We start from the raw sequence: 27105 nt of genomic DNA on the forward strand, positions 1-27105 counted from the left end.
GTAAAAACAATAACAGTACAGAGTAAAGTGTCACAGCTACAGAGAAAGTGCAGTGCAATAAGGTGCAAGGTCACAACAAGGTAGATCGTGAGGTCAGAGTCCATCTCATTGTATAAGAGAACCATTCAATAGTCTTATCACAGTGGGGTAGAAGCTGTCCTTGAGCCTGGTGGTACGTGCCCTCAGGCCCCTGTATCTTCTACCCGATGGAAGAGGAGAGAAGAGAGAATGACCCGGGTGGGTGGGGTCTTTGATTATGCCGGCTGCTTCGCCAAGACAGCAAGAGGTAAAGACAGAGTCCAAGGAGGGGAGGCTGATGTCTGTGATGCGCTGGGCTGTGTCCACAACTCTTTTTCCTCGCCACCCCTCCCACGGCACGGCACTCCCTCCTCGCCAGCCCTCCCACAGCGCGGCACTCCCTCCTCGACGCCCCTCCTGCGGTGCAGTGCTCCTTCCTCGTTGGTGCTCCCTCCTCGCCATCCCTCCCATGGCGCTCCCTCTTTGCCGCCCTTCCTGCAGAACGGTGTTCCCTCCTCGCCACCCCTTCTGCGGCGCTCCCTCCTTGCCGCCCCTCCCATGGCGTTCCCTCCTCATTGCCCCTCCCGTGGTGCAGCACTGCCTCCTCACTGCCCCTCCTACTGCACTCCCTCCTTGCCATCCCTCCCACAGTGCGGCGCTCCCTCCTCGCCACCCCTCCCGTACTTAGGACAGAGAATTAGGCCGTTCAGCCCATCGAGTCTATGCTGGCTCTCAGAACAACTCCACCCCCCCAATTTCCCTCTCACACCCCTCCACATCCTAGCACAGTCCGTGAGAAGTGTCCGCCAGAGGATCGTCAGCAACGGGCCGCCCCTCTTCCGACGATCGCTCACTCCCCACCCTGGCTCTCACCGTCGGACCACCCCCCGTCCCGTCCTGAGCCCCTTTACCCAGCGACCAGATGAGTCCCCGCTCACCACCGGTCTCCCCCTGCCCCGTCCCGAGCACCTTTACCCAGCGACGAGACGAGCCCCCCACTCACCACCGGTCTCCCCCCTGTCTCTTGCAGCAGTACACGGCCTGTGGCTGGAACCTGAACGTGATGCCGGTGCTGGAACAGTCGGTGCTGTGTCACATCAACGCCGACATCTCCGGCATGAAGGTGCCCTGGCTCTACGTGGGCATGTGCTTTGCTGCCTTCTGCTGGCACATCGAGGACCACTGGAGCTACTCCATCAACTACCTCCACTGGTGAGTACTGCCAGGGCAACAGCGTCGGGGAGAACTGAGCCAGCGCGGGGTTACGTAGGCCCGCGTTCCCAAGTTACGGGGGGTGGTGGGGGCCACGTTCCCAAGTCATGGGGGGTGGGGTGGTGTGTGGGAGCCGAGTTCCCAAGTCACGGAGGGGGAGCCATATTCCCAAGTCACTTCCTCTCTCTTTCGCTTTCTTGCGCTCTCACGTGCTCTCTCCCTCCCCCTCTCTCTCTCCCTCCCCCTCTCTCTCTCCCTCCCCCCTCTCTCTCTCCCTCCCCCCCTCTCTCTCTCCCTCCCCCCCCTCTCTCTCTCCCTCCCCCCCTCTCTCTCCTCCCTCCCCCCCTCTCTCTCTCCTTCTCTCTCCCCTCCCTCCCCCTCTCTCTCTCCCTCCCTCCCCCTCTCTCTCTCCCTCCCTCCCCCTCTCTCTCTCCCCTCCCTCCCCCTCTCTCTCTCACCTCCCTCCCCCTCTCTCTCTCCCTCCCTCCCCTCTCTCTCTCCCTCCCTCCCCCTCTCTCTCTCCCTCCCTCCCCCTCTCTCTCCCTCCCTCCCCTCTCTCTCTCCCTCCCTCCCCCTCTCTCTTCTCCTCCGATCCCCTCTCTCTCTCCGCCCTCCCCTCTCTCTCTCCCTCCTCCCTCTCCTCTCCTCCACTCCCCCTCTCTCTCTCCCTCCTCCCCTCTCTCTCTCCTCCCTCCCCTCTCTCTCTCCCTCCCTCCCCGCTCTCTCTCCCTAGACTCCCCCTCTCTCTCTCCTCCCTCCCCTCTCTCTCTCCCTCCCTCCCCCTCTCTCTCTCCCTCCCTCCCCCTCTCTCTCTCCCTCCCTCCCCCTCTCTCTCCTCCCTCCCTCCCCCCTCTCTCCCCCTCTCCCTCCCTCCCCCTCTCTCTCTCCCTCCCCCCACTCTCTCTAACCCCTCCCTCCCTCCCCCTCTCTCTCTAACCCCTCCCTCCCCTCTCTCTCTCCCTCCCTCCCCCTCTCTCTCTCCCTCCCTCCCCCTCTCTCTCTCCCTCCCTCCCCCTCTCTCTCATCCCTCCCTCCCCCTCTCTCTCTCCCTCCCTCCCCCTCATCTCTCTCTCCCTCCCTCCCCCGCTCTCTCTCCCTCCCTCCCCCTCTCTCTCTCCCCTCCCTCCCCCTCTCTCTCTCCCTCCCTCCCCCTCTCTCTCTCCCTCCCTCCCCCCTCTCTCTCTCCCTCCCTCCCCCTCTCTCTCTCCCTCCCTCCCCCTCTCTCTCTCCCTCCCTCCCCCTCTCTCTCTCCCTCCCTCCCCCTCTCTCTCTCCCTCCCTCCCCCTCTCTCTCTCCCTCCCTCCCCCTCTCTCTCTCCCTCCCTCCCCCTCTCTCTCTCCCTCCCTCCCCCTCTCTCTCTCCCTCCCTCCCCCTCTCTCTCTCCCTCCCTCCCCCTCTCTCTCTCCCTCCCTCCCCCTCTCTCTCTCCCTCCCTCCCCCTCTCTCTCTCCCTCCCTCCCCCTCTCTCTCTCCCTCCCTCCCCCTCTCTCTCTCCCTCCCTCCCCCTCTCTCTCTCCCTCCCTCCCCCTCTCTCTCTCCCTCCCTCCCCCTCTCTCTCTCCCTCCCTCCCCCTCTCTCTCTCCCTCCCTCCCCCTCTCTCTCTCCCTCCCTCCCCCTCTCTCTCTCCCTCCCTCCCCCTCTCTCTCTCCCTCCCTCCCCCTCTCTCTCTCCCTCCCTCCCCCTCTCTCTCTCTCCTCCCTCCCCCCCCCCCCATCTCTATCTCCGGGTAGCGGGTAGCTACCTGTAACCGAGAGGCTGATGTGGAGAAGTACCAGCCCACAGATGAGGGGGGGAATGGCCTCTGCGTGGAGGGCCGGGAGCATCTGCCGTTACTGGGGTTCAAGCTCGAGGGGTCTTTCAGTTTGTGTGTGTGGGAGTGTCGGTACTAATGTTGCTCACCCTCCCCCCCTGTCCTTCCCTCAGGGGAGAGCCCAAGACCTGGTACGGTGTGCCGGCGTACGCAGCTGAGCAGCTGGAGGCTGTGATGAAGAAGCTGACGCCGGAGCTGTTCGAGAGCCAGCCTGACCTCCTGCACCAGCTGGTCACCATCATGAACCCCAACATCCTGATGTCCCACGGAGTGCCAGTAAGGATCCCACCCCCATCTTGCTCTCCGGAGACCCAGGTCCAGCGCGTTCCTCACTTGGAGCCCCGGCTCACCGGGGAACCATGCAGTTCCCCTTCCCGATGACACCCTCTTCACTCAGTGCAGCCCTAATTGCCCCTAACACCATTTATTGCCATGGTACAGCACAGTAGGGTCACAGAGCAATGCAGGCCCTTCGGCCCAACCAGAAACTGTCCCCCTCCCCCCCCCCTCGCCCCCCAACAGACGCTGCCTGACTTGCTGAGTTCCTCCAGTTCTTTGTGTGTTGCTGCAGGCTCCAGCCTCTGAGGTCTCTTGTTCCCACGTCCTCCGCACTCACCCCCGGCGTTACTGCGCCCTTCCTATGGTGTGGCGACCGGGGCAGCACACAGTATGCTGAGCGCCCCGTCCTTGGTCACACCAAAACTGGTGGGGGGGGGCGGGGGGGGGTTCTTGGGAGTGGGTGGGAGGGGGAGGATGTGGTGGGGAGTGATGTGGAGTCAAACAAAACCAGTGAAACAAAAGCAGGAAAAAAACTGGGAACTCCCAGAAGTTTCAGGCAGCGTTCCCAGAGGGAAGCACAGTTCAACATTTGGGATTGAAGGCTCCCCACTGATGCTGCCTCACCTGCTGGGTGTTTCCAACACAACGAACGCTGGAGGAACTCGGCGGGTCAGGCAGCGTCTACGGGGTGGGGGGAGGATGAACAGCTGACATTACCAGGACTGAAAGAGAGGGGAGATCGCCGGTAGATGGTGGTGAGGGGACAGGGTGGGGCAAGAGCTTGGCAGGTGATAGGTGGATGCAGGGGTGGGGGGGGACGGGGACTGATAAGATGATGGAACCTGATAGGAGAGAAAGGTGGAGCACGGAGTCATCGACGGTTGAGTTTTTTGACGAGGTAACGAGAGAGATTGATGAAGGTAGAGCTGTGGATGTCATCTGTATGGACTTCAGGAAGGCATTTGACCAGGTCCCACATAGTAGGTTAATCAAGGAAGTTGGGATGCCTGGGGTCAGTGGAGAGTTGGCTGTGTGGATCCAGAACTGGCTTGCCCACAGAAGACAGAGGGTGGTGGTCGAAGGGACTTATTTGGGCTGGAGGCCTGTGAGTAGTGGTGTTCCGCAGGGATCTGCTGGGACCTCCGCTGTTTGTGATGTGCGCAAATGATCTGGATGAGTGTGTTGATGGGTGGGTTAGTAAGTTTGCAGACGATACGAAGATTGGTGGAGTTGTGAGTAGTGTAGAAGACTGGGGACGGATACAGCGTGATGTCGATCAGTTGCAGGTGTGGGCAGAGAAATGGCAGATGGAGTTTAACCTCAATAAATGTGAGGTGTTGCACCTTGGTGGGACTAATGTCAAGAGGCAGTACACTCTTAAGGGCAAGACCCTTAGTGTTGAAGAGCAGAGAGACCTTGGGGTGCAAGTCCATGGCTGATTGAAAGTGGCTACACAGGTAGGGTGGTTAAGAAGGCTTATGGAATACTTGCTTTCATTAATCAAGGTACTGAGTACAGGAGTCGAGAAGTTATGATGCATCTCTATAGAACTCTGGTTAGGCCGCATTTAGAGTATTGCGTGTAATTCTGGTCACCTCACTCGAGGCTTTAGAGAGGGTGCAGAGGAGGTTTACTAGGATGCTGCCTGGATTAGAGGGCATGTGCTATCAGGAGAGGCTGGACAAACTTGGGCTCTTTCCTCTGGAGCGGTGGAGGCTGAGGGGTGATCTGTTGGAAGTGTATAAAGTTATGAGGGGCGTAGATAGGGTGGACAAGCAATATCTTTTTCCCATTATTGAGCGATCCAATACCAGAGGGCATGTGTTTAAGGTGAGGGGGGTAGGTTCAGAAGAGAGGTGAGGGGTAAGTGTTTTACTGAGAGAGTGGTGGATGCCTGGAATGCATTGCCTGATAGGGTGGTGGAGGCAAATTCATTGAGGGCTTTTAAGAGGGGCTTGGATGGGCACATGAATGAGAGGAAAATGGAGGGATATGGGTATTCTGTAGGTGGGAGGGATTAGCTATGTCAGCACAACATTGTGGGCCGAAGGGCCTCTTCTGTGCTGCACTGTTCTGTGTTCTGGAGCGAGGGAGGTGGGGAGGGGAACCAGTGGGAGGAGTGTGTGGGTGATGGGCACATGAAGAGGGTGGAGCAGGGGAAAGAGACAGGGTGATGGCAACCAGGAGGATCAGAAGGGGAGAGAAAAGGGGCGGAGGGAGAATTCATTGTTCAGAGAATCAGAATCAGATTATCACTGACATATGACGTGAAATGTGTTGTTTTGCGGCAGCAGTACAGTGCAAGGCTTAAAATTACTAGAAATTACAAAAATAAATAAATAGTGCAAAAACAAAGGAATAACAAGGTAGTATTCGTGGATCGTTCACAGAAATCTGATGGCGGAGGGGAAGAAGCTGTTCCTGAATTGTTGAGTGTGGGTCTTCAGGCTCCTGTACCACCTCCCCAGTGGTAGTAATGAGAAGAGGGCGTGTCCCGGGTGGTGAGGGTCCTTAGTGATGGATGCCACCTTCTTGAGGCACCGCCTCTTGAAGATGTCCTCAGTGGTGGGGAGGGTTGTGCCCATGATGGAGCTGGCTGAGTCTACAACCCTCTGCAGCCTCTTGTGATCCTGTGCATACCACCTTGTTGTAGACTGCCTGGGCGGAATACGAGGCGCTGTTCCTCTCGCTTGAACAGAGGAAACCTCTTGTGTCTCCTGGGTGTTTCCAAGGTTTATTTCAGCTTGGCAGCATCTACACTTCTTTTGATTCCATCCAGATCGGATGGGTCGGCGAGACTGGGCAAAGATGACGGTTCCTCCCTGGGGCATGCTAGTGGCTTGTTCACGCCAGTTTGGTAATTTTATGATCACTGCGACTGAAAAGAGTTTATAATTAATTAATTGGGTCTCACCCCAGGAGTGTGTGACGGGACGGTGTAGAGGGAGCTTCACTCTGTGTCTGACCCCAGGAGTGTGTGACGGGACGGTGTAGAGGGACCTTCACTCTGTGTCTGACCCCGGGAGTGTGTGATGGGACGGTGTAGAGGGAGCTTCACCCTGTGTCTGACCCCGGGAGTGTGTGATGGGACAGTGTAGAGGGAGCTTCACCCTGTGTCTGACCCCGGGAGTGTGTGATGGGACTGTGTGGAGGGAGCTTCACTCTGTCTGACCCCTACCGTCCCTGTCCTGGGAGTGGGTCTCCCCATAAATTGCCTTCACTGTGAACAGCACAGATACTGTGCTGGTTTGTGAATTTTAAATAACATGGTGTGTTTGCTTTTGTTTTTCAGGTGGTGAGGACCAACCAGTGTGCCGGAGAGTTCGTCATTACCTTCCCCAGGGCTTATCACAGTGGCTTCAACCAAGGCTACAACTTCGCAGAGGCTGTCAATTTCTGCACTGCGGACTGGGTACAGTTGCTGGAGCCTGCCCCTCGAGCAATGGTCTTGTTCTCTGAAATACATGTGTTAGTTGACTGCTGTTGTCACTGAGACCTCAGAGAGGCACAGAGAGACCGAGGAGTTCATGTACATGGTTCCCTGAAAGTGGCGTCGTAGGTAGACAGGGTGGTGAAGAAGGCGTCTTGCACGCTGGCCTTCGTCAGTGTAGGAGTTGGGACGTTACGTTGCAGTTGTACAAGGCGTTGGTGAGGCCGCATTTGGAATATTGTGTTCTGTTTTAGTCCCCCTGCTATAGGAAAGATGCCATTGAGCTGGAAAGAGTCAGATGAGTTTTGAGGATGTTGCCGGGACTCGAGGGACTGAGTTATGGAGAGAGGTTGGGCAGGTTTGGGACTTCATTTGTTGGAACATAGGAGAATGAGGGGTGACCTTGTAAGAGGTGTTTAAGATCATGAGGGGCGTAGATAGAGTGAATGCGCAGTCTTTTCCCCAGGGTTGGGGAATCAAGAACTAGAGGGCACGGGTTTAAGGCGAGAGGGGAGAGATTTAATAGGAACCTGAGGGGGCAACTTTTTCACCCAGAGGGTGGTGAGTACATGGAACGAGCTTCAGAGGAAGTGGGTGAGGCAGGTACATTAACAACATTTGAAAGGTACTTCGGCAGGTACATGGTATTGGTTTTGGTTTATTATTATCACTTGTACCAAGGTACAGTGAAAAACTTGTCTTACAAACCGATCGTACAGGTCAAATGTACAGGATGGGAAAGGTTTAGAGGGATCTGGGCCAAACACTGGAAAATGGGACTAACTTAGATGGGCATCTTGGTCGGCATGGACCAGTTGGGCAGAAGGGCCTGTTTCTGTGCTGTGTGACTCTGTGACTCTAACAGAGTCTCCACTTGTTCCCCTGTCGAGCTCCACGGTCTGCACAAAGATACAGGAGAAGGCCTTTCGGTGGGAGAGGAGGCCGTTTGGACCTTCTCAAGCCTGTTAACCTGGGAGGAGGCATTTAATGCAAAGTGCTCGATTTCCCCCCCTGCCCCCTCCTACTCCACACACCTGAGTTACCCGAACCCCCCTCAATCAGCTCTGCCATCATCCGACGTCCAAGGTGCAGGCGAGTGGGAGGTGAAAGGGAAGGTCTGGGGTAGGATGTATACCAGGTGCAGGGGGTTTACAGGGATTGGTGGGGTGATAGAGTGGAAAGGGGGGGAGAGAGTGGAGGGGAAGGAGGGGTAAAGGGTTATCCTTGGTCTCCTGAGCCATGAGGCAGTGGCTCTACCCACTGGGCCAAAATCGAGTTTACTGTCAGATGCACAAGTCCATGTGTGCACAGGGGCAATGAAAAACTTACTTGCAGCAGCATCAGACGCACAGAGCATCAGTTACACAACATTCACAAGAAAAGCATAAATTATACAAAATTATGCCAGATAGAACACAATTAGAACAAAGTCCACTGTAGTGCAGAGTGGTCCCAGTGTTGCTGTACTGAGGCAGTGATTAGGGTTGTGCCGGTTGGTTCAAGAACCGAATGGTTGAAGGGAAGTAGCTGTTGCTGAACCTGGTGGTGTGGCACTTCAGGCTTCTGTACCTCCTGCCCGACAGTAGCTGCGAGAAGATGGCACGGCCCGGATGGTGGGGGATCTCTGGTGGATTTTGCCTTTTTGAGGCAGTGCCTCCAATGGTGGAGAGGGATGTGCCCGTGATGTATTGGGCTGCGTCCACTGCTCTCTGCAGCTTCTTATGTTCCTGCGCATTCAAATTGCCGTCCCAGAGCGTGATGCAACTGGTCAGGCTATTTTCAACAGCACATCTGTAGAGGTTGGTTAGAGGGTTCGATGACGAGCCAAACCTCCTGAGAAAGTACGCTGGCGCGCCTTCCTAGTGATTGCACCTGTGTGCTGGGCCTGGGACAGGTCGCCCGATACATTGACAGCCAGGGATTTAAAGCTGCTGACCCTCTCCACTGCTGATCCCCCCCCGACGTAGACCGGTGCGGTCACCGGGTTGACATCGGTGTGCTGCGTGTGTGACAGAGGGAGCAGCGTCGTGGAGGGCGGCGCACACGGTGTGATCCCATCTCTGGGAGGCGGGGTTGGGGGCGGTGGGCTGCGGGTGGCCCTGGTGTTGGGGTGCTGACCTGCACTGTCGCCCCCCCCCCCCCCCCCCAACACAGCTGCCAGCCGGGCGCCGCTGCGTGGAGCACTACCGCTGGCTGCGGAGGTACTGCGTCTTCTCCCACGAGGAGCTGATCTGCAAGATGGCGGCCTGCTCGGAGAAGCTGGACCTGGGGCTGGCAGCAGCCGTGCACAAGGAAATGTTCATCATGGTGCAGGAGGAGCGCAAGCTGAGGAAGGCCCTGCTGGAGAAGGTGAGGGGCAGAGGGAGAGGGGAGCACGGGGGGAGAGGGGAAGGGGGTGGCGGGAGAGGGGAAGGGGGTGGCAGGGGGAGAGAGGAGGGGAGGGAGGGAGGGAAGGAGAGAGGTCAAGAAGAATTGTAATGAAGGAAGGAGGGATGAGGCGGTGGGGGGAGGGAAAGGTGAGTGGTTGGGGTGGCGGAGGGAGGGAGGGGGAGTAGTGAGCAGGACTTGGAGGGTGAGGGGAGGAAGGAGCGGATGGAGAGAGGGAATGAACAGTGTGTGGGGTGGGAGGGGAGACGGCCTCTGTCCTCCCTGACCCCAGGGCAGTGGGACAGGGCCGGCTCTGGGAGTCTGTGGGACCACCTCCCCATCCCGGCTGCTGGGCTGACAGATCTCCCCTCTCCCCACCCTACCGGCAGGGCATCACAGAGGCGGAGCGGGAGGCTTTCGAACTGCTGCCGGACGACGAGAGGCAGTGCGACAAGTGCAAGACCACCTGCTTCCTGTCCGCCCTGGCCTGCTACGACTGCCTGGAGCGGCTGGTCTGTCTGTACCACATCGACGACCTGTGCAGCTGCCCTCCCAGCCGGCACTACCTCAGGTAGGGACCCTCTCCTGCTCATCATCCCCCTCCTCCTCCTCCCCCTCCCCATCCTCGCTCTCTCCCCATCTCCTCGTACCCCTCCCCCTCCTCATACCCCTCCCGCCCTCTCCTCTCCTCCCCCTCCCCCCCCCTCTCCCCACCCCTCCCCCCTCTCCCCACCCCTCCCCCCTCCCTCTTCCCACCCGCCCTTCATTACCTCTCATGGGGGAGCAACATTGGGGCCGAAGACAAGAGTGCTGCTGAGCGGTATCAGTGTTTGAGGGTGGGCACAGCACGGATGGGCCGATGGGCCGGATTCGGTGCCGCGGGATTCTCTGACGCCCTGCGTGCTGCCGGCAGGTACCGCTACACCCTGGACGAGCTGCCGGCCATGCTACACAAGCTCAAGATCCGGGCGGAGTCCTTCGACACCTGGGGGGCCAAGGTCAGGACGGCACTGGAGCAGGAGGGCAAGCAGAGGAGAAGTAAGGGCGATGTGCTTCAGCTGGGGGTCGTGCTGGTGGGCAGCGGGCTCCCCTCCCCAGCTCCCCGTCCCATTCCCGCTCTCCCTAACTGCCCCCTCTGCAGCGGGATCCCCGTCCCCGGCTCTCCCCAACTGATCCCTCTGCACCGCGTCCCGTTCCCGGCACCGCCTCCTGTTCCCGGCTCTCCCCGACTGCTCCCTCTGATCCGTGTTGCCTCTCAGGCCAGGAATGCCTCTGCTTTAGAATTCACCTCCTGCCACCTTCCTCCCTGCGCAGTTAGACCAGCAGCCTCTGACCCTTAAGGCATCGATGCTTCTCCAGCCCCTACACCCCTCCCCGTCTCCGTGACCTCTTGCAGCCTTACACCCCTCTCCCTTTCTGTGACCCCCCCCCCCCCCCCGCGGCCCCTACACCCCTCCCTGTCTCCGTGACCCCCTCCAACCCCTACACCTCTCCCCGTCTCCGTGACCCCCTCCCTCCCCTACACTCCCCATCTCTGTGACCCCCTCCGGCCCCTACACCCCTCCATGTCTCCGTGAACCCCCCCTGGTGATGGGCTTGGGGTAACACTGACATTTACACGGCCTCTCTCTACCGCCCCCGGCAGCGCTGGAGGACCTGAAGGCGCTGGTGGCGGAGGCGAAGGAGAAGAGGTACCCGGACAGTGGGCTGCTGCAGCAGCTGAAGAGCACCGTGCAGGAGACGGAGAGGTGTGTCGCCGAGGCCCTGCAGCTGGTCTGTAGCAAGAAGGGCGCCAGGTATGGGGGGAGGGCTGCGCCGCAGGTTGGGCTGGGAGGTCCACTCCTCCCCCTCCGTCCATCCCTCCACGCCCTCACTCTGTCCCTCCCGTCCCCCACTCAGTCCCTCCCCTCCCGTCCCGTCCCCCACTCTGTCCCTCCCCTCCCGTCCCATTCCCCACTCTGTCCCTCCCCTCCCTTCCTGTCCCCCCTCCCCTCCCGTCCCCCACTCCGTCCCTCCCCTCCCGTCCCATTCCCCACTCCGTCCGTCCCCTCCCTTCCTGTCCCCCCCTCCCCTCCCGTCCCCCACTCCGTCCCTCCCCTCCCGTCCCATCCCCCACTCCGTCCGTCCCCTCCCCATCCCTGTCCTGCCTCTCCACACCTCTCTGTCCCTCCGCCCTGTCCTTCCCCTCCGCATCTCTGTCCCTCCGCCCTGTCCTTCCCCTCCCCATCCCTGTCCTGCCTCTCTCACCCCTCTGTCCCTCCTCCACTGTCTCTCACCTCCACTGCTCGACCCCCTCGTCCAACCCCGTCCATGCCTCCCTCCGCTGGCCGCAGACTCTGAGGGAGGGAGACCACCTCCCTCCGGCCCCTCACCGTCTCTGCCCGGTGCCCGCCCACTGACGAATGGCTTGCTTTGACCCAGGTCGCAGACGGATGGCCCCCAATCCACGACCAAGCTGACGGTGGAGGAGCTGCGGACGTTCCTCGAGCACCTGCACAGCCTGCCATGCGCCATCGGCCAGATCCAGGACGTACAGGTAACCCCCTGCTCTCCACCAGCCCCACACTCCTGACTCCCCCACCAAGGGAAACGTCCTTCCCAGCTCATCCTTCTTTCACTGTGGACAAGACCACCATCCCTCCCAGCACTTCTCACACCTGGTCCTCACGGTCTCCTTTTCTCGGGATTGTAAACCCTGAGTGACCGGATCTGCTCCGTTACAGACTGCTGGCCTCGTCAGCTGCCTCAGCAGGAGAGACCCACCACAGACTCCTCGAACCTGCTCCCCCAGTTCATGCGACCTGGTTGTATCTTCAACTCTGATGTCCCACCCACCACAGCTAAATTGTCAAATGGAAAATCAGTTCATTGTTGTCACGTGTACTGAGGTACAGTGAAAAACTGCTTTGCGTGCCGTCCACACAGATCATTTCATCACATCGGTACATTGAGGAAAAGTAATAACAGAATACAGAATAAAGTGTCACAGTTACAGAGAAAATGCAATTCAGGCAGATGATAAGGTGCAAGGTCACGACGAGGTAGATTGTGAGGTCAAGAGTCCATCTCATCGTACTAGGGAACCGTTCAATAGTCTTATAACATAGAAGCCGTCCTTGAGCCTGGTGGTACGTGCCCTCAGGCTTTTGTACCTTCTGCCTGATGGGATGGGGGAGAAGAGAGAGTGTCTGGGGGGGGGTCTTTGATTATGTCGGCTGCTTTCCCGAGGCAGCGAGAAGTGTAGACATGGAGTCCATGGAGGGGAGGCTGGTTTCTGTGATGTGCTGAGCTGTGTCCACAGCTCTCTGCAGTTTCTTGCAGTCCTGGGCAGAGCAGTTGCCGTACCAAGCCGTGATACATCCGGGTAGGATGCTTTCTTGTGCTCACCTTTCACCCCCTTACTTACCAACATTCTGTCATCCACTGCCTCAAAACTATCCTAATCCTCTGCTTCCCTTGAGGAAGAGAGTTCCAGGCAAGGTTCGATCCCGACCTCCGCTGCCGTGTGTGTGTGTGTGTGTGTGGAGGGAGAGTTTGCACGCTCTCTCTGTGGCCGTGTGGGTTTCCTCCCACATTGCCAGGACATGCAGGCTCGCGGGTTAATCAGTCAGTGTAAATTACCCCCAGTGTGGGGGTGGGGGGAGGTGATAGGATGCTTTCTCGATGCATCGATAAAAGTTGGTGAGAGTCAAAGGGGACATGCCAAATTTCTTTAGTCTCCTGAGGAAGTAGAGGCGCTGGTCTCTCATCCAAGTCATTGATCCGGGTGACAAATAGCAGTGGGCCCAGCACCGAGTCCCGGGGAACACCCACAGTCACCTCCAGTCCAAGGTATGACTTTCCACCGACACCCTCTGCCTCTGACCATCAACCGTGCATCCGATAAGCCAGCTCTCCCCAGATCCCATGCAGTCTGGACGTTCCACAAAGAGACTTCGCTCCCACAGAGCGTCCGGAATCATGGAGGGGGTGGAATCCTATCCGGATGCATCACGGCTTGGTAACGGCAGCTGCTCTGCCCAGGACCGCAAGAAACTGCAGAGAGTTGTGGACACAGCCCAGCGCGTCACGGACACCAGCCTCCCCTCCTTGGACTCTGTCTTTACCTCTCGCTGCCTTGGCAAAGCAGCCGGCATAATCAAAGACCCCACCCACCCGGGTCATTCTCTCTTCTCTCCTCTTCCATCGGGTGGAAGATACAGGAGCCTGAGGGCACGTCCCACCAGACTTAAGGACAGCTTCTACCCCACTGTAATAAGACTATTGAACGGTTCCCTTATACGATGAGATGGACTCTGACCTCACGATCTACCTTGTTGTGACCTTGCACCTTATTGCACTGCACTTTCTCTGTAGCTGTGATACTTTACTTTGTACTGTTATTGTTTTTACCTGTACTACATCAATGCACCCTGTACTAACTCAATGTAACTGCACTGTGTAATGAATTGATCTGTACGATCGGTGTGCAAGACAAGTTTTTCACTGGACTTCGGTAGAAGTGACAATAATAAACCAATACCAATACCAAATTGCCCTCCACCTGACCATTTCTCTCTCTCTCTCTCCCTCCCTCCCTCCCTCTCTCTCTCTCTCGCCCTGCGGCCAGGAGTTACTGGAGGAGATCGAAGCCTTCCAGGCGCAGACGCAGGTGGCCCTGAAGGAGCTGCCACCCAGCTCCCAGCGGTTCCGGGACCTGATCGAGCAGGGCCGGCGGCTGGCGGTGGAGCTGCCAGAGGTGGGCCGGCTGAGGCAGGAGGCGCAGCAGGCCGAGTGGTTGGATGAGGTGCGGGAGACCCTGGCTGGGTCTGGCCGGGTGACGCTCGACCTCCTGAGGCCCCTCCTGGAGTCGGGCTCGCGGCTGGAGCCCCAGCCCGCCGTGGAGAAGGCCATGGTGGAGCTGCAGGAGCTGGTGACCATCTCGGAGCGGTGGGAGGAGAAGGCGCAGATCTGCCTGGAGGCCAGGTGTGGTGAGGAGGGGGTGGGTGGGGGGGTGAGTCTGCCCCTGTGGGGCGCGCGCGCACACACTGACGCACATGGACATGTGGACGTGCACGCGCGCGCGCACACGTGCACGCATGCGGACACTCACTGACATGCACATGGACATGTGGACACGCACACACACACGGACATACACAGACGTGCACGCACGCGGACACTCACTAACATGCATGTGGACACACGCACACACACAACGCACCTATGGCCTTGTAGCTCCCCTGGCTGCCGTTGCTGCGTACCTGCCAGTGATGTGCTGAGTCCCCCCAGGACGTCCTTGCTGGGGGTTACAGGGTAAATCCCCTGTGTGGGGGTGCAATTTGACAGAGGTGGGGACTGAGTACCCTGGGAGGTAACGGGGTGGGGGGTGGGGTGAGGAGGGTGTACGCCAAGACCAGCAGGCGAGGGTGGGGGGAGGGGGTGGTCTCCTCACCTTCCCGTTAGAGCCTGCCAAGCCAGGGGAGGCCAGGTGGCTCCCACCCCCCCCCCCCCCCCCGCCCACATCGTCCACACCGTCTGTGCCGCAGACAGGTGGCTAGGGCAGCGCAGAGTGAGCCCCGTTCCCGAGGGCAGGAAAAGGCAGGAGGTCTGCTCGAGACGAATTCAGAACTGCGAGGGGACTTCAATCTTTTCCAGTGGATAATGGGAGCGGGTGCGGTGTGTCCACGCGCTGAGCCACTGCCACCTAGGACGCTCCCGAAAGGAGAGTGAGACCTTCCTGTGCACTCCAACTCTACTCAGGCCTACTCCCCTCCCCCCCCCACCTCTGAGCGCTCCGGAGAAAGAGAGCAAGACTCACCATTTCTCCTAAACCTGAGGTGCTGCTCCCTCATTCTGGTTTGTAACATCACCCCTCCCAACTCCATTGTTGTCCTTGCTACCCCCTCAGGGACTTGTGCATTCCACTGGTCGTAGCTCCTTCGCGCTTAACGAGGGGCGTGTTGGGAGGCGGTTGCCGTCGTCTTTAATGAATTTTTCTTCCTCCCAACCCATCGCCCCTCCCACCACTCCCCCCACCCCCAGGCAGAAGCACCCAGCGGCCACGTTGGAAGCCATAATAAAGGAGGCGGAAAACATCCCGGTGGAGCTGCCCAAAGTCCTGGCCCTGAAGGAGGCGCTGTCCAAGGCCAAAGCCTGGATCGCGGACGTCGAGGAGATACAGGTCGGTCCCGGCGGGAGGGAGGGCGCGAGGGTTGGTCCCGGCGGGAGGGAGGGAGGGAGGCGAGGGTCGGTCCCGGCAGGAGGGCGCGAGGGTCGGTCCCGGCAGGAGGGCGCGAGGGTCGGTCCCGGCGGGAGGGCGCAAGGATCAGTCCCGGCAAGGGTTGGTCCCTGCGGGAGGGAGGGCACGAGGGTCGGTCCCGGCGAGAGGGAGGGCACGACGGTCAGTCCTGGTGGGAGGGGGGTGAGGGTCAGTCCTGGCGGGAGGGAGAGCGCAAGGGTCAGTCTCGACAGGAGGGCGCAGCGGTGCCTCCCACAATGCACTCCCTCCTTGCGACACCTCCCACAGCGCAGCACTCCCTCCTTGCCGCCCCTTCCTCCTCACTGCTCCTCCCTCAGTGCACTCCCTCCTCACCGCCCCTCCCACAGTGCGGCACTCCCTCCTCACTGCCCCTCCCGCGGTGCTCCCTCCTCATCGCCCATCCCTCAGTGCACTCCCTCCTCACTGCCCCACCCACAGTGTGCTCTCTCCTCACTGCCCCTCCGTCAGCATCAGTCCTCCCCCAGAACCCACAAGCTGACACAGCTCGGACCTCTGCAGTGTAGACGCGTGGTGGCCCGATGTGGGGTCCAAGACGCTTCGGGCCCAGCGAACACATCCTCGCCAGCCCCAACACCCACCCCCCCTTCCCCCCCCCCCCCCCCCCCCCGCGCCACAGGTTTAACGTGCAGACCTTGCTTTCAGAATGGAGACCACTACCCCTGCCTGGATGACCTGGAGGGGCTGGTGGCCGTGGGGCGAGACCTGCCCGTCCGCATGGAGGAACTGCCTCAGCTGGAGAGCCAGGTGGCAGCGGCCCAGTCCTGGAGGGAGAAAGCCACCAGGACCTTCCTGAAGAAGAACTCCTGTTACTCGCTGTTGGAGGCAAGTGTTGCGGCTGCTACCCTCGGAGCCCCTGCCCCACGGAGCCCTTCACACCCACCACCCGTCAGGGAGGGGTCCCAACTCCCCTAGGCCCCCTCCCGTCTCCGGATCCCACACTCCAAAAGATCCATTCCACGGCTAAGCGGCGGGCACCTTCTTCCGAATCTCTCGGTGTTCGTGCTGCCGGGCTTCCTCGCGTGTCATGCTGGATCTGTTACTTCGTCCTAAGTCCTGGACCTCTTGACCCAGACTCGTGGGCTGCGTGGCTGTAAGGACAGCGGTCATCGGCACGATCTCAGAGGGTTGAGGAATAAACACCAGACCCTGGGAGTGTGTGATGGGACAGTGGGGAGGGAGCTTCACGCTGCGTCTGATCCCGGGAGTGTGTGATGGGACAGTGTAGAGGGACCTTCACTCTGCGTCTGACCCCGGGAGTGTGTGATGGTACGGTGTGGAGGGACCTTCACTCTGCGTCTGACCCCGGGAGTGTGTGATGGTACGGTGTGGAGGGAGCTTCACCCTGTGTCTGACCCCGGGAGTGTGTGATGGTACGGTGCGGAGGGAGCTTCACTCTGTGTCTGACCCCGGGAGTGTGTGATGGTACGGTGCGGAGGGAGCTTCACTCTGTGTCTGACCCCGGGAGTGTGTGATGGGACGGTGTGGAGGGAGCTTCACCCTGTGTCTGGCCCCGGGAGTGTGTGATGGGACGGTGTGGAGGGAGCTTCACCCTGTGTCTGACAGGGTGTGATGGGATGATACAGGACAGCCTTTTCTCTATTTGTCCGGGCTCCCGCTGCTCACCCCTTCCCATTGACCCAGAATGGTTCTGAGAACCAGCATCTTGATTATAAAATGATCCCCTCCCTCTCTCTGCAACCCTCCGAGATCTCCGTGCTCCTCCACTTCCAGCTTCCCGATCCTCCCATTTCTGTTACCCCTCTCTCCCCTCAGCCTCCCCCCCCCCCCCCCCCCCCCCCACTCCTTGCCCCTGCGCCGTGCGATCCCCTCCTGCGGAGTTTGTCCGACAGCGCCCCGTGACGCCGCTGTGTGAACTTCGAGCCTCGCTCACCGCTGGGGGGGGAGGTTGAGCTTGCCCCCTCAGTGGTAGCTAACCTCCCACCCCACCCCTGTTGTCAGGTGCTGTGCCCCTGTGCTGACGTGGGTCTGGACAACGTCAGGAGGTCCAAGTGGAAGAAAGCGAAAGAGAACCTCCTGGACAAGGGGGACACCGAGGGTCTCGGATTATCAGCACAGGACATTCGGGATCCCGGATCGATAGTGAGTTCCATTTTTCCTTTTGCAACAGCATTACAGCATTCATAAATTGGTAAACTGGTTTATTACCGTCGCAGAGCCAGGTTCATTATCACTGACCTAGGTTGTGAAATGTCTTTTGTGGCAGCAGTACAGTGAAATTATTATGTTAACCAAAAGAAAAGGGCAAAATAGGAATAACGCGGTAGTGTTGATGGACCGTTCAGAAATCTGATGGCGGAGGGGAAGAAACTGTTCCCGAATCGTTGAGTGTGGGTCTTCAGGCTCCTGTACCTCCAGCCCGATGGTAGTAACGAGAAGAGGGCATGTTCCAGGTGGTGAGGGTCCATAGTAACAGGTGCCGCCTTCTTGAGGCACTGCCATGTCCTCGATAATGTGGAGGGTTGTGCCCGTGATGGAGCTGGCTGGGTCTACGACCCTCTGCAGCTCCTTCCGATTCTGTGCATTGGAGGCTCCGTACCAGGCAGTGATGCAACCAGTCAGAATGCTCTCCGTCGTAGTACAGAATCTCCTCAAACTCCTCAGTAGCTGAGTGTATCCAAGTGTACACAGCAGTTGAGTATTTCCCTGGAGTGTCGGAGGCTGAGGGAGGGACCTTGCAGAGGTTTATACAATCCTGAGGGGCAGAGATAGGGTAGATGGGGTCTTTGTCCCAGGATGGGGGAGTCTAAGACCAGAGGGCACAGGTTCAGGGTGAGAGGGGAAAGATTTAAAGGGGACCTGAGGGGCACATCTTCACACACAGGGTGGTGGGTGCCTGGAACGAGCTGCCGGAGGAGGCGTTAGTGCCGGGTACGCGGATAGGGAAGGTGCAGAGGGATACGGACCAAGTACAGGCAAGTGGGACCGGTGTAGTTGGGGCACCGTGGGCGAGGTGGACCAGAGGGCCTGTATGTTTCGACGGCTTTACAGGGTGCAGGAATGGGTTGGAGGCTCCTGACCCGTGCATGGAACCACCCCCATTTAATTTTGCTTCTTCTCCCTCTCCCCACCTCCCTCATCCTCTCTCCCCACCTCCCTCCTCCTCTCTCCTCCCCCCCCCCCCCCCCCCCCCCCCGCAGATCCTGGCCTTCAAGGAGGCAGAGGCGAAGGAGAAGGAGGGGATCCGTGCGCTGCGGAGGAGGAACGCAGCGGGGCAGGCGGGGGGCTGTGTGTGTGGGCAGCCGGCGGCCGAGCTGGTGCTGCGGTGCGAGCTGTGCGGCGGCAGCTTCCATGGCACCTGTGTCAGCTGCCCGCGTCTGCCAGCGCCGCGCCGCTCGCCCGCCTGGTGGGACTGGGACACCAAGTTCCTGTGCCCCCTGTGCCAGCGCTCACGCCGGCCCCGGCTCCAGCTCATCCTCTCGCTGCTGGTGGCCCTGCAGAAGCTGCCGGTGCGGCTGCCCGAGGGAGAGGCCCTGCAGTGCCTGACCGAGAGGGCCATCCTGTGGCAGGACCGGGCCCGCAGGGCCATGGCCACCCGCGAGGTGGGCGCCGTGCTCGACCGGCTACTCCAGCTGCAGCCCCTCGCCCAGGGGGGCACCGACCCCGAGGGAGGCACCCCCACCGACAGGAGCCGGGCTGGGGGGCCCCCCAGGAAGGTACAGGGGCAGGGGGGGGAGAGGGGGGGCACCCGAGGATGTGGGGAGGGGCAGTGGGGGGGAGGGGGAGACCAGAGGAAGGTGTGGGGGCAGTGTGTGGAGGAGATGATGAGGGAAGTAGGGTGAGGGGTAGGGATGGTGGGTGGGGGTGAGGGAGGGAGCACTGAGGGGAGGGGAGTTATGAGAGGAAGGTAGGGGGGAGGGGAGGGGTTGGTGAGGGAGAGACCGTGAGGGAGGGAGTGGGAGTCAGGAATGGGGGGGATTAAGGGAGGGGACAGTGAGGGGGGAGCGCTGTGGGAGGAGTGGGGCCGTGACAGAGCACCGCAGTGAGGAGGGAGCAGCGCCGCGGGAGGAGGGGCGCTGAGGAGGGGGCACAGCTCTGTGTCCTGCGGCTGATGGGTACCTGCCTTCCCTCCAGGTAGATGAGCAAAAGGCTGAGGCGGTGGACTGGACGGGAGAGGGCAAGGAGGCCGACAGTAACGCGACGGCAGCAGGTAACTGGTCCCCACCCTGGTCCCCTCCCCGCATACGATGTGACTCAGTGTAATGTGCTGCCTTTTAACCACTCCATGCCGTGCAGTGTCTGGCTGAGCCACAGGGTGGCACCAGTGCCCCATGCTGAGGGAGTCGCCAGTGACGGAATCTTTACCGAGGCACTCACTGGCCAGGATAAAATCCCACCTTCACACTCGACGACACCCGCTGGGGCTTGAATTCAATTCATGACTGGAATTTTAAAATGAAGGCTTAAGACAGTGAGCTAAAGGCTGGGATCTAATCCTGGGGTTCAGGTGGTTTATATAGAGAATAACAGACCCCTGGGAGTGGGTTACAGGCTGGGATCTGATCCAGGGGTTCGGAGGGTTTGTATATAGAATAACAGATCCCCGGGAGTGGGTTACAGGCTGGGATCTGATCCAGGGGTTCGGGGGGGTTTATATATAGAATAACAGACCCCAGGGAGTGGGTTACAGGCTGGGATCTGATCCAGGGGTTCGGCGGGTTTATATATAGAATAACAGATCCCCGGGAGTGGGTTGGAGGCTGGGGTGCGGTCGAGGGGTGTGGGGACTCTCGGGCGTGTGTGTAAGTGCTCTCTCTCTGCCCCTCTCCCCTGCGCTGGGTGTGTGCAGATGCAGAGGAGCTGAGGCTGGACTGCCCCGCTGTCCAGCTGTCGGAGACACAGCAGCAGCAGCTGGAAGAGCTGATGGTGGACGGGGATCTGCTGGAGGTGACGCTGGATGAGAGCCACAACATCTGGAGGGTCCTCCAGGCCGTACGTTCCCCTCCCCAGGAGAAGATCCAGACCCTGCTGCAGGTCAGTGTGAGAGCAGGAGAATCCGTCCGGTATGGGAGCGGCCTCTCCCCAGACCACTGCCCGGGGTCAGACACAGGGTGAAGCTCCCTCCACACCGTCCCATCACACACTCCTAGGGTCAGACACAGGGTGAAGCTCCCTCCACACCGTCCCATCACACACTCCCGGGGTCAGACACAGGGTGAAGCTCCCTCCGCACTGTCCCATCACACACTCCCAGGGTCAGGCACAGGGTGAAGCTCCCTCCACACCGTCCCGTCACACACTCCTGGGGTCAGACACAGGGTGAAACACGCGTGCATGCGCGCGCGTGCGCACACACATGCACACGCACACACACGCACACACACTGGATCGAACCCGGGGCTCTCTGGAGCTGGGGGGCAGGCAGAGACGGACCACAGCCTCATCAGACAGTGAGACCCTCCCCACAAGCGGCCAGGGGCCGGCTTTGTGCTGTTGTGTGGAGGGAACCAGCTTTCTACTGGAGGTGACTGTTCGATGAGCTGCCTTTTTTCCCACCCCCCTCCCCCCCAGATAGAGAAGCTGGAAAGCAAGCTGGCCAAGCTGCGGGGGAAGGACTCGGCAGAGAAACGGCGCAAGAGGAAACCGGAGAGGGGAGACTCCCTCCTGCTGCCGGGGACCGAGGAAGCGGAGGGACAGGAGCCGGCCGAGCTGAAGAGGCCCAAGGCGGAGGCGGCGAGGGGGGAGGGCGTGATGGAGCGGCAGGGAGGGGACTTCGGGACGTCACAGAGTCCGGTCACACACAACGGAGTGGAGGTGGGTCTCTGACTTCTGCTTCTGCTGCATCTCCTCACTCCTCTGTTAGAGTGACCGTAACATAGCACAGAAACAGGCCCTTTGGCCCAACCGGTCCATGCTGACCAAGGTTCCCATTTCCCTGTGTTTGGCCCACATCCCTCTGAACCTCTCCTATCCGTGTACTTGCTCAAGTGTCTTTCAAACGTTGTTGATGTACCTGCCTCACCCACTTCCTCTGGCAGCTCGTTCCACATACGGACCACCCTCTGGGTGAAGAAGTTTCCTCTCGGGTCCCTTTTAAGTCACTCCCCCCTCACCTTAAACCTGTGCTCTCTGGTTTTAGACTCCCCTCCCCTGGGGGGATAGGACTGTGACCGTCCACCTTATCTGTGCCCCTCATGATGTTATAAACCTCCATAAGGTCACCCTTCAGCCTCCTTCGCTCCAGGGAAAACAGTCCCAGCCTCTCCTTGCAACTCAGACCCTCCTGTCCCAGGAACGTCCCTGTGAATCCTTCCCTGCACCCTCTCCCATTTACCCTTCTTCCCAGGGTAATGACATTTATGCCCCACACAGCCTTCTCCCAGTTTCCTCCTCAGCTTATCCCCTCTGTTCCCTTCTCCCTGGTGCCTCACACAGCGCAGGAACAGGCCCCACAGCCCACCCAAGTCGATGCCAGCCCATTCTTGCACCAGTCCCATTTTATTCTCCCCACATTCCCATCAACTGCTCCCCCCCCACCCCACCTACACACTGGGGACTAATTCCAGCCGCCAGTTCAACCCCCTCCCCTATGTCTTTGGGATGTCAGTGGAAACCCACGCGGTCGCAGGGAGAACGTGCAGACTCCACACAGGTAGCACCGGAGGCCGGGATTGAACCCAGGTCCCTGGAGATGTGAAACAGTGGTTCCATCCACTGCACTATGGTGTTGCCCCAAGTATCTCACTCTCCCTTTTCACATTCCCATACATCCTGCTTCAGATGTCAAAGCTCTGTAGACCCCTGTTCTGGCTCTCTCTTGTTTTCAATGTGTTAACTTCCTGTGGTCCAGGCTAAATCATTAACTCTTTACTGACAGTGGCTCCACTTCTGGGGTGCTTTGGGAAGGAACCAGTCCTGTTTGTAAATCCATTTAATAAGTTATCTTCTCACTGTGCATCAAATGAGAGGTAGTCTTATTGAAAAGTGGTTTTAAGACCACAAGATATAGAGGCAGAATTAGGCCTTCGGCCCATCGAGTCTGCTCCGCCATTCGATCGTGGCTGATTTTCTTTCAACCCCATTCTCCTGCCTTCTCCCCGTAACCCTTAACCCTCCCCCCTTACCAATCAAGAACGTAGACTAGGACTTTGTTCCCTGGAACATAGGAGATTGTCCTGATAGAGGTGTATCAGATCATGAGGGGCATAGACAAGGTGAAGGTGAACAGTCTTTTTCCCAGGGAGGGGGAGCTAAAAACAAGAGGGCCTGGGTTTAAGATCAGAGGCGAGCAATTTAAAAGGGACATCAGGGGGCAGCTTCTTCACACAAAGGGTGGTGTGTATTTGGAACGAGCTGCCAGAAACAGTGGTTGAGGAGGGCACATTAACAACGTTTGAAAGCCATCTAGATAAGTCCATGGAGAGCAGAGGTTTAGAGGGCTGTGGGCCAAACGCGGGCTGTTGGGACTGGGTCGCTGGGCAACACAGTTGGCATGGACAAGCTGGGCCAAAGGGCCTGTTTCCATGCTGTGTGACTCCAACTCATCAATCTCTGCCTTAAACACACCCAATGACTTGGCCTCCACAGCCGTCTGTGGCAACAAATTCCACAGATTCACCGCCCTCTGGCTGAAGAAATTCCTCCTCATCCCAGTTCTAAAGGGACGTCCCTTTATTTCTGAGGCTGTGCCCTCTGGTCCTAGACTCTCCCACTGATGGAAACATACTCCCCACGTCCACTGTATCCAGGCCTTTCAGTGTCCTTTCCGTTTTAATGGAAGGAAGATCATGTTTGACAAATGTATTAGTAATCTTCATGAATGTTGATTGGTTGATAAAGGGGAAGCAGTCGATGCAGTATATGCAGATCTTTGGAAGGCATTTGATAAGGGGTCACTTAAAAGGTCACCCCACAAGCTGCTAGTATCTGGGGTAATCTGTTGTTCAGGACGCTGGTGAGGCTGCACTTGGAGTGTAGTGTTCAGTTTTGAAAGTTGTTATTAAACTGGAAAGAGCACAGCAAAGATTTATGAGGATGTTGCCAGGACTTGAGGGCCTGAGTTATAGGGAGAGGTTGGCCAGGCTGGGACTTTGTTCCTTGGAACCTAGCAGAATGAGGGGTATAGAGGTGTGTGAAATCATGAGGGGCAAGAGTTTATACACCTCTTTTTTTCCCCAGGGTGGGGGAAATCAAGAACTAGAGGGCATAGGTTTGAGGGGAGAGATTTAATAGGGACCTGAGGGGCAACCTTTTTTTTTACACAGACGGTGGTGTGTTCGTGGACCGAACTGCCAGAGGAAGTGGCTGAGGCAGGTACATGGATTGGAAACGTTTAGAAACACTGGCAAATGGGACTGGCTTGGATGGAGCATCGTGGTCAGCATGGACCAGTTGGGCCAAAGGGCCTGTTTCCTTGCTGTGTGACTGATATATTGGAACAGATGGAGGGTTAGCCTGGCTAACAGAAATGGAGAGGGAGGACAGATGACATGTTTTCATGTTAGGAAGCAACGAGACCTCATTAACCAATGACTTAAGGATGTCCTTGTGTTGGTGGCAGTGCTGAAGGGATTGACTCAAGGGATGAACAGAGTTGACGTTGGTCAGCAGGCCAGGCAGCATCCGCGGAGAAAAGCAGGCGGTCAACGTTTCGAGTCAGGACCCTTCTTCAGGACTCAAGATTTCCATCTAGATTCCAGCATCTGCAGTCCTTTTGTTTCTCTGACATTGGTTAGACCACACTTGGAGTGTTGTGGACAGTTCTGGTCACCACACTATGAGGTGGTGGCAGTGGAGAGAGTGCAGAAGAGGTTCACCAGGGTGTTGCCTGGAATGGAGGGCTGGAGTTACAAGGCGGAATACAAGGTTAATAGCAGGACTCTAAGCAGTGTGGAGGAACAGAGGGATCTTGGGGTCCACGTCCATAGATCCCTCAAGGTTGCCACGCAGGTCGATAGGGTGGTTAAGACGGCATATGGAGCGTTGGCCTTCATTAGTCGGGGTATTGAGTTCAAGAGCCGTGAGGTGACGTTGCAGCTCTATAGAACTCTGGTCAGACCACACTTGGAGTATTGTGTTCAGTTCTGGTCACCTCATTGTAAGAAGGATGTGGAAGCGTTGGAAAGGGTGCGGAGGAGATTTACTAGGACATTGCCTGGATTGGAGAGCATGTCTTATGAGGATAGGCTAGGGCTTTTCTCTTTGGAGATGAGGAGGATGAGAGGTGACTTGATAGAGGTGTACGAGATGATAAGAGGCATAGATTGAGTGGACAGTCAGAGACTTTTTCCCAGGGCGACAATGGCTAACACGAGGGGACATAAGGTGATTGGAGGAAGGTATAAGGGGGATGTCAGGGGTAAGTTTTTTACACAAAGAGTGATGGGTGCGTGGAACGCACTGCCCACAGAGGTCGTGGGGGCAGATACATTAGGGACATTTAAGAGAGAGACACATGAATGATAGAGAAATGGGGGCCCATATGGGAGGGAAGGGTTAGATAGATCTTAGAGCAGGATAAAATGTCGGCTCAACATTGTGGGCCATAGGGTCTGTACTGTGCTTATAGTGTTCTATGTTCTAAGAAGAGATGGGATAGTTTGGGTTTGATCTCAGTGGAGCCTAGGAGGTTGAGGGATGACCGTGTAAAAGGTTTATATAATCAAGGGGGGCGTGGATACAATGGAGTCTTTTACCCCAGGGCAGGGAAGTCTGGAAGTAGAGGGCACAGGTTAAAGGTGAGAGGGGAGAAATGTTACACTGAGGGGTACATTTAATTGGGTACAACCTGCTGAGGGGTAAATATTTGACATGGGGCGGTTGATGTGTGGAAGGTGCTGCCAGGGTCAGTCACTATTTCAGAGGCAGTTAGACAGGCGTGGAGGGGCACCATAATGCGGGGAAATGGGATCGGTGTAGATGGGCCAAAGGCGATCCAGGCTGAATGGCCTTCCCCTGTGCCTGGTGCACTGGCCCAGAGCCCTGGCTGTTTACTGAGATGCTGTCTTGTCTCTGCTTTCCTTTTCAGCATTTATGATTGAAGGTTGTGCAAGAGACATTGAACTAAGTTGGACCAGGGCTGTCCGGCCCCGCCCACCAGGAGTGATTTTTGGGGTTTGGGAGTGGGGGGAGGAAGGGGTTGGGTGTTGCCGAGACAGGAGCCAGGAGCGGACGCTGACCACGGACAGAACTGCCGATCGACGGACACGAGGAGATCCGCCATGCAGCCGGGAGGCAGAGAAATCACTTGCGGTGGGAGCACCAGGACCCTGAACGTCTCCTTCCCCCTCCCCACCCGAGGGGACGGGGCTGAAGTCTGCTCCCATCCAGCTGCGGCAGAGCAGTTGCCTTGAAAGCTCCGGGAAAGTCTCTCCCCAATCCCCCCTTCGTACCCCCCACCAACTCCTCGTCCACCCCTGTGTGTGTGTGTGTGTGTGTGTGTGTGTGTGTGTGAGAGAGGGAAGGGGGCAATAGGAGGATCATGCAGTCCGGAAACCTCCACCCTCCCCCCCTTCCCTTCTCCCAGCCAAGTTTGCGCCTTCTCCGAGGAGTCTCCTTCTCTCTCCGGGCCTGGAAGAGAGAGAGGAGCGGCATCCGCGGTGACAGGGGCCTCACGATTTATTTCCAGTGTCTGTTGTCGTTGAAGGAAGCGGCGAGAATTATGCGCCCGCATATTTAATTTCTTGCAGCAGTTTCTGGCAGAGAACCTCAGGGCATTCGTGCAGTCCGGATTACTCGTTGCAACTCCCAGATTCTCTCTCTCCCCCCCCCCACCTCTCGCTCCAAGGTATTGCGTGCAGGCTGGTACTATCTGAACCGCCAAAGGGTTCCTGGGTGCACCAGGTGTCACCCGCTGTGTCCATGGCAGCAAACCGCCTCTCTGCATAACTTTCTTTTTATTTAAAAGGTAAAAACGCCTCCATTTGTAAAGCACTCACGCAATCCGTCTTGTGTATATAGTTTCGACCGCACATTGTACATTCTTTCCTGATAGGGGCCAGCATGCACACACACAAGGGGCTAGTGTTGGTTCTGCCTTGACCAGCTCTCCTGCTCGGTCACCTCCCTTAAAGGCACACACCCCTAACACCGAGCAGGAGGGTAGGAGCCTACCTCAACCCCAGAGGGGGAGGGGGTGGGTGGTTGAGGCGGAACCCGCAGCAAGGTTGCAGGGAGGCTGCAAACTCACTCGCTCCCTCCCTCCCTCACTCCCTGGTCTCAACTCCCCCCACAGTCCCTCCCAACCCAAGCCCCACCTCCTCCTTGCCCCTCCTGACAGACTTTCTTAATACATTGTAATTAATATTCCGAGTGTAAGTAATTTGTTATAACTATTCTTTTTCCTTTTATGCTTTTTTTTGGTCTATTTCGGGGTCCCACTAGAAATAAAAGTTTAGAGATGTGTTTAAAAAAAAGATTTCATGTCCTGTATACTTGGACCCCCTCCACACTCAACTGTTCTGTCCCAGTGACACAAGGCAGGGATCATTGGTACAAATCTCAGCAGCCGAGGCTGACAGTCGAGGAGCATGTCTCCCGCTAGCTTTCTCACAGGGGGTGAGGGACCCAGCCACAATGTGGACGGTCAATGTGGCTCATCCGATGCTTCACAAATGGCTCCTGCATTTTTGTGCACCGGATTCGCGGCAGAGACCCGGGCTCGATCCCAACCTCTGGCGCTGTCTGGCTGTGGGCGTGGGGGTAGTCTGCGCGTTCTCCCTGTGACCACGTGGGTTTCCCCCTGCATCCCAACGACGTGCAGGGTGGGTGG

At 58.2% G+C, this 27105-nt stretch overlaps 1 protein-coding gene across 1 annotated transcript in view; it reads left to right on the forward strand.

Annotated features, from left to right (window-relative positions):
* kdm5c (lysine (K)-specific demethylase 5C) overlaps nt 1-26889 on the forward strand; it is a 107784-nt gene extending 80895 nt beyond the window's left edge. Inside the window, exons 11-27 of the mRNA XM_052009027.1 lie at nt 1049-1230; nt 3153-3315; nt 6611-6730; nt 8903-9097; nt 9505-9686; nt 10029-10153; nt 10761-10911; nt 11537-11651; nt 13725-14080; nt 15140-15278; nt 16020-16199; nt 17337-17477; nt 18536-19051; nt 19470-19545; nt 20185-20369; nt 20907-21149; nt 25363-26889. Of these exons, the coding sequence (XP_051864987.1) occupies nt 1049-1230; nt 3153-3315; nt 6611-6730; nt 8903-9097; nt 9505-9686; nt 10029-10153; nt 10761-10911; nt 11537-11651; nt 13725-14080; nt 15140-15278; nt 16020-16199; nt 17337-17477; nt 18536-19051; nt 19470-19545; nt 20185-20369; nt 20907-21149; nt 25363-25371 (3078 nt within the window). The 3' untranslated portion in view covers nt 25372-26889. The remainder of the gene's footprint in view (nt 1-1048; nt 1231-3152; nt 3316-6610; nt 6731-8902; nt 9098-9504; nt 9687-10028; nt 10154-10760; nt 10912-11536; nt 11652-13724; nt 14081-15139; nt 15279-16019; nt 16200-17336; nt 17478-18535; nt 19052-19469; nt 19546-20184; nt 20370-20906; nt 21150-25362) is intronic.
* The last annotated feature ends 216 nt before the right edge of the window (nt 26890-27105 follow it).

The sequence above is a fragment of the Pristis pectinata genome, chromosome 43, assembly GCF_009764475.1.
Source record: "Pristis pectinata isolate sPriPec2 chromosome 43, sPriPec2.1.pri, whole genome shotgun sequence".
NCBI lineage: Eukaryota > Metazoa > Chordata > Chondrichthyes > Rhinopristiformes > Pristidae > Pristis > Pristis pectinata.